Source organism: Papaver somniferum, unplaced genomic scaffold (assembly GCF_003573695.1).
Source record: "Papaver somniferum cultivar HN1 unplaced genomic scaffold, ASM357369v1 unplaced-scaffold_43, whole genome shotgun sequence".
In the NCBI taxonomy this organism is placed as follows: Eukaryota; Viridiplantae; Streptophyta; class Magnoliopsida; order Ranunculales; family Papaveraceae; genus Papaver; species Papaver somniferum.
The window spans coordinates 581,672-593,107 of record NW_020646860.1 but is presented as its reverse complement, the minus strand read 5'-3'; the positions used below and the strand labels follow the sequence as shown (position 1 = coordinate 593,107).

General features: G+C 38.0%; 2 protein-coding genes across 4 annotated transcripts; one reads left to right on the top strand and one right to left on the bottom strand.

Moving 5' to 3' along the window:
• The first annotated feature begins 1,368 nt into the window (after positions 1-1,368).
• On the top strand, positions 1,369-5,688 carry LOC113342566 (neutral/alkaline invertase 3, chloroplastic-like). Of its 3 annotated transcripts, XR_003356734.1 has the most exons (8): positions 1,370-1,622; positions 2,295-3,068; positions 3,229-3,394; positions 3,496-3,707; positions 3,882-4,375; positions 4,482-4,530; positions 4,945-5,336; positions 5,469-5,688. XR_003356734.1 is itself a non-coding variant. In XM_026587072.1 (7 exons), exons 2-7 carry the CDS (start codon positions 2,385-2,387, stop codon positions 5,275-5,277), a joined length of 1,938 nt encoding a protein of 645 aa, XP_026442857.1. In that variant the 5' UTR covers positions 1,369-1,622; positions 2,295-2,384; the 3' UTR covers positions 5,278-5,680. The 3 variants fall into 3 exon arrangements, 2 of the variants coding, with proteins under 2 accessions (XP_026442857.1, XP_026442858.1); XM_026587072.1 differs by having other exon boundaries at positions 1,369-1,622; positions 4,945-5,680; XM_026587073.1 differs by lacking the exon at positions 1,370-1,622 and adding an exon at positions 1,700-1,977 and having other exon boundaries at positions 4,945-5,680.
• Positions 5,689-5,695: 7 nt separating this feature from the next.
• LOC113342567 (4-coumarate--CoA ligase-like 1) lies at positions 5,696-7,789 on the bottom strand. The gene is made up of 5 exons (XM_026587074.1): positions 7,345-7,789; positions 6,472-7,261; positions 6,205-6,350; positions 6,058-6,125; positions 5,696-5,981 (listed from the first exon to the last, which is right to left on the bottom strand). Exons 1-5 carry the CDS (start codon positions 7,774-7,776, stop codon positions 5,738-5,740), a joined length of 1,680 nt encoding a protein of 559 aa, XP_026442859.1. The 5' UTR covers positions 7,777-7,789; the 3' UTR covers positions 5,696-5,737.
• Positions 7,790-11,436: the final 3,647 nt, after the last annotated feature.

Sequence of the window (11,436 nt, the reverse complement as noted above, 5' to 3'; positions counted from 1 at the left end):
CATCCGGTTCTTCTTCAATTTACTAAATTCATCAGCCTTTCTAGATTAAAGTGTTGGGATGGTTTACCAAACCAATTAACCAAATTACATTACAAACTCCAGACATATCCCAAATTTCACTTTCCCCGAGCATATGTGATGCACCTCAACTGATTGTCCAACCTTCAAACGATATTTCTACTGGATGATACATATTTCACCTCGTGCACGTTTGCGCATCCAGTCATTTTAATACCTTATCCACTCTCTCTAGATATTTTGTTTTGCAGACTTATTCAGGATATTTTCCTTTTTCCTAAAAGCAGTGGAATTTTCTACAGAATCAACACCATTTAATAATGTTAGTTTTAACGTTTGTTTTTGGCCTTTTGCTCGACTCATGCAAGTCTGGGACCGACTACGGGTGCCAATCACGATCATATATGTTGGATGTTTGTTTGTTTCTGACTCGGAAAGAGTTGGATGTAAGTAATAACGTTTGTGTTTTAGTTTTTGTCATAGCCGATTCGTTATGTGATTCAGACCTAATTCATTATTTATACTTGTTGATTCAGGGAACAAAGTGTTCCTAATTTGTGGGATCAACTTACTGACTCCAAAATATTGGAGTCAGTTGGAATTAAGTCTGACTGAAAAAACAAATATATTGAAAAAATAAACATGTTTTCTAATTGGAGTTGGTCTTTTTCGGGTTTTACTGGACTGCATGGACTCCATAATTAAAAGTGGAAGATGTAAATTAATACCCCCATTGGTAAGAAGCTATGACCTCTCGTACAACTACTATTTGCCAGCTATTTGGAAGTCCAAGAATGCATTTGTTTCCAAGAACATTAATTTTAATGTGACTAAGGTCATCATGTAGGTGAAGATTCAAGCTTATTGTTGACCTCGTAATGATGGAGTTATGAAGCGTTCTAATCTTGATTGGATCGTCACCGACCGGAATACTTATTTTAGCTCTTAATGTAACTATTGTGCCTGTTTTTTTTTTTTTTGGGGGGGGGGGGGGCTTTTGGGATATGTCAAGAGCTTGTTTCTTTTGCATTTGTTGGGTTCTCAATTTATACCTCTTGGATTTGTTTTCCTACTCCTTATAATCTTTAATCTATACAGATTAAAAAAAAAGAACATATAGAATTAAATCCAGGTGAGTAAGATAATTCCAGTCACACTCAGATTGGTTAAAAAAAAGTAGAAACAAGTATTGTGGTAAATGAGATCCATTTGACATCCGAGTCAGATTGGAATGTCGAGTCACAGCACCTCAAGCAGCTCGACCTCAAGCTCAAAGTAAACCAACCAAACACTACTTAGGTTCGTCCATCAATCTAAAAAGACAGCAACAACTTATCCCTAGAATTAGATTATCCATTTTCTTGGAAATTTTTATATAAAAACAGGGAAAGAAAATATTGAACCCCAAACATTTATGGAAAAATAAATAAAAATCAAATGCTCAGTTGAGTATCAAGAAAAAGAAAACTAGTCCTGCGAATGATATTCTCGATAGGGATTGAATAGAAATCCTCCAAATAAAACAAAAACAAAATCCCTAGTTTCTTCTCCGATAGATTCTAATCCAAATCTCTGGTCACAAATCATTCATCATCGCTTCAAAGGTAACACGATTTCTATAATCTTGATTTTCTAGGTTTAGGTTTCTTTCGTGAATGGTGATTTCAATTTTTTGAAGTTTCAATTTCTAGGTTTCTACTCAATTTTGAAGTTAATTGTGCCTTTTTTTTCACTTACATTTATGGATTATACCTGAAGAACCTAATCTGTGAAACTTGATTAACTCATAATTTAGAGAAATCCTGTGGTGGTTTTAGTTTCAAAAGGCGGTTTATGGTGTAAATGATGCCCTGTAGAAGCCCTTCTACTGATAGCTGGATGACGGTAGACTGTTAGTTGAGATTACTTGCCTATGTAGATAGTTGAGTTTGTGTATGCTCGCTGTAGTTATTACTTGCGGTGAGTTTTTTTGGGTACCCTGCTGTTTGATGTTGATGATATGATAGCTATTGGAACATTTGTTTTTACCATATACAGCTTTTAGATCATTTTTCATGTGGCCTTAGATAAAAGAAATTGTAAGGAAAGCGCAATCTGATAGTGTTTTGTGCATATATCTGATCCTAATTAGGGAGTAAGGGGCTTACATTTCTTCGGGTTTTAATTTGTAACGTTATCTCTGTCAATTCAGTAACAACTGCTTTCCTTGGACTTGCCGTTAGATTACTATAAAGTGCAAGGGTTGCATTCTATTTAACTTTTGGTATTTATCTCAGGTACTGCAACTGGATAAACTTAAAGCTTCAGGTTCTGTTTTCTTCAAGAACTTGAGTTAACTGCAAAGGATCTCAAGTGGAGATTGCATTATGTCAATGGGCTCTTCAGAGGTGATTTTTCTGAGGGGGTCTGCTTCTCATGTATTCTGTTATGATTCATGTTTTAGTAAATCGAATCCAATTTTTCCTGCAAAATCCCGCGTGAAGTGTCGAAAGAGTAGAGTGTATGCAGGATCTCTTAACTGTTCAAGAACACATGGGAATTCTAGAGGAGTGAATGGTATTCATCAGATTGGCTATGGAAATGATGCAATTAAACCATACAGGTTCCTCAGTTGTCGATGCCAACAGGTTGGAAAAAATAGTGGGTTAACTGCTGAGGATGTAAATGGGTCCTGGCTTGGAGATAGAACGGTTAAACAAAACCCAAGCAGCGAAGTTAATGCTTTGAATGTGGGAGGGCTTGTGGAGGAAGCACAACAGGTACTGGAGGAAAAGAAAAAATTCGCAACTAATGGTAAGATATCTGGAGGTGATCCGGATAGTAGCATGGATTCTCTTGAGGATGAAGCATGGAATCTATTGCGGGATTCTGTACTTACTTACTGTGGTAGCCCCATTGGAACAATTGCTGCAAAGGACCCAACCGGTAAAGTTTTAGCGAACTATGATCAGGTCTTTATTCGTGACTTCATACCGTCTGGTATTGCGTTTCTATTGAAGGGCGAGTACGACATTGTTAGGAACTTCCTCCTTCATACACTTCAATTACAGGTAATAGAGTGTTTTCCGTTCTAAACATTTCCCATTTGCTTTATAGTTTTATGTCTCCTTGAGCAGTCTTTGTTTTTATATCTCATTCTAGTCATTGAGGTGGCTTAAGGGTATTAGCATTCAACGAGTTACAATAGATTGTTTTTCATGTGTTTGATAGAGTTGGGAAAAAACCATGGACTGCCATAGTCCTGGTCAAGGGCTCATGCCTGCTAGCTTCAAGGTTCGCAGTGTTCCACTTGATGGTGATGAATTGGCCAAAGAAGAAGTTTTGGATCCTGACTTTGGAGAGGCGGCAATTGGCCGGGTTGCACCGGTTGATTCGGGTATGTAAGCTTATAAAATTGTCAGCAAGTCTTTCTTGATGAAATTTATTTCTTGATTAACCTGGCTTCTTGGTCTCTGTTTTCTATCTATGTAAAATCAGGATTGTGGTGGATTATCCTCTTACGAGCATACGGAAAATGCTCTGGAGATCTTACTGTTCAGGAGAGAGTAGATGTACAAACTGGAATTAAGATGATTTTAAAGCTCTGTCTGGCAGATGGTTTTGACATGTTTCCAACTTTACTGGTAACTGATGGTTCTTGCATGATAGATCGCCGTATGGGAATCCACGGCCACCCCCTAGAAATTCAGGTATGAGGTTGCGATGGAGTAGAGAGTAGTCTCAGCTTGCAAAAATGTCCTTTTCTTATATAACGTTTCTGTGAGATTTTGGTTTTTAGTGGATTTCCACTATTCAGGAGTTGTTTAATGATTGTGTTTGAGAAGAGATTGAACTGAAGTGTGTGAAGTCGTGTGTTCTTCCAGGCATTGTTCTATTCAGCTCTACTTTCTTCGCGGGACATGCTTACCGCTGAGGATGGGTCACAAGACCTACTTCGGGCACTCAACAACCGTCTAGTTGCTTTGTCGTTCCATATCAGGGAATATTACTGGATTGACATGAAGAAGCTGAACGAGATCTACCGTTATAAAACAGAAGAGTACTCCTATGATGCAGTCAACAAGTTTAACATCTATCCTGATCAGATTTCTCCTTGGCTGGTTGAATGGATGCCCAATAGAGGTGGTTATTTAATTGGAAACTTACAGCCAGCTCACATGGATTTCCGCTTCTTCTCACTCGGGAACTTGTGGTCTATAACTAGCAGTTTGGCGACAAAAGAACAATCCCATGCTATCCTGGATCTCATTGAAGCCAAATGGTCAGATTTGATTGCGGACATGCCTCTGAAGATATGTTATCCTGCTCTTGAGGGGCAGGAATGGAAAATAATTACTGGCAGTGATCCCAAAAACACGTAAATTTCAGCTTCTTAATGATTGTTATGTGAATCTCTCAATGATTTTCTAGTATTTGACATTTTATCTGCATCTGTAAACCTAACCTCTTTGTTTCTGGTGCAGGCCTTGGTCGTACCATAATGGAGGTTCATGGCCAACTCTACTCTGGCAGGTCAGTCACTTTTCCTTCAATCTATTACTTTTGAATTGTAACTAAACAGTAGTGTTTACCAGCACACGTTAGCGTTCTAGACAGGTGTGACTTTAATTTTGCTCATCAATTCTTAATGTAGATCAACAACCTCAACTGGATTCGTTATTTTATAATGGCAGTCTTTCCGCTTTTTTTCGTTAGCTCAACTTAGAATGACATATTTTTTTCTAATAGTATGTAATAATTTTGTTAAACTTGTATTAATTTTTTTACTTTAGAACAACCAAAGAAAACTAAAACTTTTTTCTTCTATCAAGGAGTGGGTGAATGGAATTTGTTTCAGAAAGGATCAAAGATTTTTTCCATGGTTTTCTCCCCCCGTTGATGCGATGAAAATTTCTTCTTTCTCATTTGTTCTTCAAATTATTGCAGCTTACAGTGGCATGTATAAAGATGGGCAGACCAGAAATTGCTGAGAAGGCTGTGGAGATTGCAGAGAAGCGGATTGCAAAAGACAGGTGGCCAGAATATTATGATACAAAACGAGCCAGATTCATTGGGAAACAAGCTTGTTTACACCAGACATGGTCAATTGCTGGATATCTTGTGGCCAAGCTCCTTCTCAAAAACCCTAGCACTGCAAAGATTCTAATAAACGACGAGGATGAAGACCTTGCTAATTTAGCCTTCTCTTGCATGGTTGACAACAACCCGAGGAGGAAACGTGGCCGCAAACCCCCAAAAAAGAGTCCCTTCATAATATGATCTCAGTATCTGGGAGGTGGAATAGTAGAAAGGTGGATGCATGTCGGTGACTCTGATTGGTAAGATGCTCTCTCGGGATGCTTGCATTCAATGCATTGGATAAATGAAATTCGTAATTTTTTGCTGTAAAAATCTTTGGCTTCTTTCCCCCAGTTTTAGATGGGTTGATTAGAAAGAATATATACTTGCAGGTGTTGCTGCATAACACTTGTGACTACAAGTAGGTGCTTTCGTAAGCTCGTTTACACGATTCTTCTTAGGATCAATGGATATTGAAAACTTGGTAGTTTTTTACAGTGATTATGTTTCTCGCATAAAATCTGTATGTTTCATTAATCATGGATTATTATTTATTCAGACTTGAAATTAAAAGAAGCTAATGAAAAGTAAAGGTTGTTCCCCGGAGGTTCATCTTCTAAGTTCTAATTGCACGTTTGTTTTTGCAATCGAATTTGGATAGCTACTGTTGAGCAGGACTAGAACTGCTGTTAATCTTCTTTTCGAGTTCTTCTCTGAGAAACCTTCGCATTATTTTCCCAGAGGGTGACTTGGGGATTGAGTCGACAAAGTGAAGAGCTCTAACCCTCTTGTAGGTAGCTACATTTGAAGCAACATAGTCCATCATATCGGCTTCGGTTTCTGTCGAGTTTTGGCTCATAACTACACATGCTACTGGAATTTCTCCTGCCTCTTCGTCTGCCAACCTGTTTAGCATTACTTGGTTAAAACCAAAATCTTGCAACAATGTAAACACTAAACTGGACAAAGAAAGACACTTACGGAACAACAGCAGCATCTTCAACAGAAGGATGTGAAAGAAGGATTGCTTCCAACTCAGCCGGAGCCACCTGCAATGCACAGCCAATTGTGACAATCAGCGCGAAACCATATCACCAAAAACTCTGAGCAACATGTAAATAAACTTACTTGAAAACCTTTGACTTTGATCATCTCTTTGATGCGATCCACAATGAAGACGTCTCCATCATCATCAATGTATCCAATGTCACCTGTGTGCAGCCACCCTTCTGCGTCTATCGCACGCTCCGTCTCCTCCTTATTCTTGAAATAACCTTATCATTGTTCATATTCGATTACAGTATTTATTTCATTAGCTTCAACATAAAACAATTATTCTGGAGAAATGTAAAAGCTTATTAGAATGGATGAGCAAGTGTAAGTATATTATGTTACCCAGCATAACGCAGTCACTACGAACACAGACTTCACCATGTGTGTTTTTGGGAAGAGATTTTCCAGACGGGTCGATGAATTTGATCTCCAAGTTAGGGAGTATGAACCCAACTGAGTTCTTTTTAGCAGTCTCATGGCCTCTTTCTGGGTCTCCATGGCTCAGTGTTATGCAACTGTGCTCAGTCAATCCATATGCCTCTTGGACTTGTACGTCAGGGAATTTGGCTTCAAATGCAGAAAGTAGTTCTGGAGCAATAGGAGCAGCAGCAGTCATAACAGCCCTGAGTTTGAGTTTCGTGAGATCGAATTCTTTCACCACCGGGTTCTTAACCAATTCCAGTATGATTGGTGGCACAATAGGTGCAAATGTAATCTCATGTGTTATCAAAGCATTCAAGAACAACCTGAGCCCAAATCTTCCCATCACTACAACTTTACCTTTGTTCTTAAGTGTGGCAAAACATATTCCGGTGATTCCATAGATATGGAAAAACGGCATTAGACCCAACGTCACAAACTGACCAACCATGTCTGGACCTACACTGAACAGTGTGGAGCTTAAGTTTGCGATCAGGTTACGATGGGTTAGCATCACGCCTTTTGATTTGCCTGTTGTGCCAGATGAGAATGGTAAGGCGCATAAGTCTGTCCGTGGGTTGATGGGTTCGATGGTGTTCATCGTCTTGTTTCCATCATAAAGATCAGCTGCCTCTAGTAAATCATCCCACCAGATTGTGCTTTCTATTTTTTCTTCACCGAGCACAATTACTGGCAAACCCAGTCCCTTCACCTGAAAAATGTAACAACAAAAAGTTTATTAGTTGCTACTTCGGCTGGTTTGGATTCAATCATTCAGAATGTTAGCTAATTTACCTTCTCGTAACTCGAACCATTGGTGACGATGATCTTAGCCTCGGAATCCTCCACCTGCTTCCGTATCTCAGATTCATGGTTCAACGGATTTGCACCGGAGAAAACACCTCCAGCAGACATAATTCCAAGAGCAATTATGACGTACTCAGCCACATTAGGAAGTACAACCACCACAACACCTCCTTTTCTAAAACCAAGTGATTTCAAGGCAGTCGCAAACCTTTTAACGTCTCTGATCACTTGTCCGTACGTGTACTCTTTCCCAGTCATCGTCTCCACTACTGCAACCTTGTCTGCGTATTGTTCAGCTCCCTGAAGCACAAATTCAGGTAATGTCATGTCATCTGGCACCTTCACTGCCGGATACTTACTTCGAAAAATATATTGTTCTTCCTCATCAGCTGCCATCATTTCTTTTGCCGAAGTTGCCATCGGAATAATTGTGCAGGATAGTATTATGTTGAGGATCAGATGATTTAATTCATAGCAAGTTTTATAGAGGGTTGAGGATGATAGTATGAGAGTTAGGTCACTAGTACATATTCTTCATGGTTTGTGCATGAATGTGTAGTTTTGTGGTAGGATGATGCGGTAAAATTAGCATGATGTACAAAGTTAGCTACGTAGGAGTTAGTTGGCCAAAAAATATGTGGTTGATGTTAATATTTTTTCAAATCACAAGGTTTGTTGGAAAAAAGTATGTGAAAAAAAGATCCATGGCAGTAAAAGGGTCAATTGCCCGCGAGTCACCTGTCCAACCTGCCCTTCCGGCCACCTGAAAAGTTGAAAATCGGAAACATTGAAATATAGTTATTTAAGATGTAACCGCTTAAAAAATGTGGACCATTTGTCCTGCCATTGGACCGTTTGGGGCTCCAATGCTCCATGGAGATTTTTACTCATGTATTGAATTGTTTCTCTTGCAAACTTTGAAGGCCTATTTTCAGCTGTTTTTGATGATCTTTGAATTCATGTTATTTTTGTTATTAAAAAAGGCACTTGTTTTACCAAGTTACCTATGACATGCTGTTTATATTGTCTTCATAGTAAATATACAAGCAAACAAGGGAGATTCAGGTCCATCGGCTTCAAATCTGACAGGGGACAGGTCTAGCGTATGCATTGTTGTTTCATTTTTTTTTTATAATCAATGAGTTCGGTTTTTGAACTTAATATTCTTTGTTTAAGAATTATTCGCGTTTGAGATGATGGAGTAAACTGAATAACCAAAAGAACAAAATGCTAATGGCTATCTATTGTAAGGATTTGAAACATCTCTGTATCTCAAATCTTTACCTTGACGTACTCCATTTATAGGAAAATTTTGAGATTCATAAATTGCGACACTTGTTTGAGCCTAGACTTGTAAAGAGAAAAAAATACCTAGCTTAGTTTGAGCCCAGACTTGTAAAGAATCCTTGACATCTACTGAAACTCCATTCTGGTAAGAAGCTTCATTTAGTGAAATGGACTCAGTCCGCCGGAACCAGACTTGACCATGGGATGTAAATGAGTTTATAAGAGGAAACGTTAGGTAGATGGAACTGTGGAAAAATATTAGGCTAAGTTGGTAGTTAAAAGCTATAAACTAAAAGAAGGTGTATATTTTCTTGATTCGTATTCACTTATGACGAGAATTACTTATGTCAAGATGCTAATTGATATTGCTGCGATAAACAAATTTGGACATACATCAGATGGATCTTAAGACAGCTTTTCTAAAATCGTGAATTAGATAAAGAAATTTACATAGACCAAACTGATGAGGACATTGTAGTGAAAGGTTATGAAGAAAAAGTTTGTAAGTTGAACAAATATTTATATGGATTTTAAAATAAGCACGTAAACAGTGACATGGAAAATTTAATCATGTGATAATGATTAGTGGATTTAAGTTAATGAATCTGACAAGTATATTTACAAGTAACTTGTTAAGGATGCCTGTGTGATTGTATGCTTGTATGTTGATGATATGCTTATACTTGATTCAAACATAGATGTGATTAATTCCACTAAAAACATGCACTGAATGAGAATGTTGACTTGAGAAACTTAGGTCCTATTGATGTAATCTTAGGGATGAGGGTTAGAAGATAATCTAACGTTTATAGTCTTAGTCGTTCTCATTATGTTGAATTTGTGCTTAAGAGATACAATCAGTCTGATTATAAGCCTGCTTTTACTCTGTATGATTCTTCTTGTAGACTCAAGAAAAATAAGGATAATGAAGTATCTTAACTTGAATACTCAAGAGTTATAGGATGTCTGATGAGTTTAGCGAACTGTAAGAGTCTAGACATTGCCTATATTGTGAGTAAGTTAAGTAGATATACTTGTAGTCCAGAGCAAGAGCATTGGGATGCACTTAGTAGAGTATTATGGTACCTAAAATATTCTATTACCTTTTGTTTGATTTATGAAAGGTATCTTGTTGTCCTTGAGGGACTTTGTGATGCAAACTGGACAGTCGACTCACAGGAGTCTAAGTCTACGAGTGGATATGTTTTCACTCTAGCAGGAGGGTTTATTTTTGGAAGATTTCTAAACATACTTATATTGCTCAATTCATTATGGAATCTGAGAGTATTGCGTTAGATAAAGCACGAGAGGGGCCGAGTGCCTAAGATGCTTTTTAGAAGACATTCCTCTCTGGCATATGCATGTGCCGGCTATATCTATATATCGTGTTAGCCAAGCTATAATAGCTAAATCTAAAATAACTAATCTCAACCGGCGTTATTTTCATTTGTTGGATGAATTCCAAGGAGAATATCGCACAACCTTTGACGAAAGGTTTTTACAAAGAGATAGTTAAAAATGCATCGAGGGGGATGGGGCTTAAGCTCATAAATTAAACTTGCCATGAAGGATACTCAACCTTGCTGACCGGAGATCCCAAGATATAGGTTTCGAATGAGCCAACTAATTTGTGGTGGGTAAAGGTAAACACTTTCAGAGAGCATTCTGAGAAACAGGATATGTCCAGGGCCAAATTTGACAAAACGACACGAGCTTGGCAGCAACCTTGGAGATATCATCCGTCGTCGTTATCGCGAATTACATCAAATGCTAGCAGTTCAAGACATAGTTCATTGTCTCTAGCAAGTAATTTCGGTAATATCTCACTAAGCAAAGGTTCAAGACCTCATTGAAACCTCTGCCTAAAATGGTATTTCCTACGCTTTTTATGTGATTTTCTTTTTGATGATTTTGGTATTATTGGAACTTAGGACCTAAGGGTCACTAAGGGTTCACTAGTTCATGCTTTTTCACTTTGGTTAAATGAAACTTTAGTCACTTGTGAGGAACTAAAGACGAAAGCTATCTATATTATATGGTCTTTGCAATCCAAAGTATGACCCTGGGGTCAACACACTGTTGTGTGAGGGAGATGACGTTTGAATGGCTAGTATGACTTCAACATGCACGATCTGTCTGCCTCTTTAGTCAGTTCGGGTCATGAGATTGGGTTGTTGATTTACCAAGATCTATTGTGTTTTCGTGTTTTACTGAGTTTTCATTCATGTGGGGGATTGTTGGAAAACGATTAATAACATATGATTTCTAAAGTTTTAATAAAAAATTATAATTTATTGTTTTCCTTTGTGAATGAAAAACTTATTAGTCCCACACCGTGGAGTTTCCACTTTTTAGTTGTTTTAAGAGACTATATAATTAAGATTTTTAGTCCCACATCGGGCAGTTCCTCTTAGGTTGTATTTGTCAATTATATAAACAAATTCACTACTTTTGTAAAATCAATGGGAAAGGGGATTCTCTATTTTTTTAGAGAGACCCCCAAGGGGAAATATTTTATAGTGATTTCTTTAACGTTCACGATTTTCCTTAAGTTTTTTTTTTTGGAGTTGCCAAGCGCAAGTTGAGCATCTACTACATATGTTAGTAGTAGGTGTAGTAGGGTGTTTTATCCTGGAGATATCCGTCCTGTGAGGGCTATAACATCACTTTTGAGTGTAGCCGGGCGCTAATGTCTCAAGGGAAACGTGTTGAACACGTGACTCACTCTGTTTTTCCAAAGTTTTGCCTTGTTGCTGTTGCGGAGATCTGAAGAGCTCGTTCGTTTCATCAAAT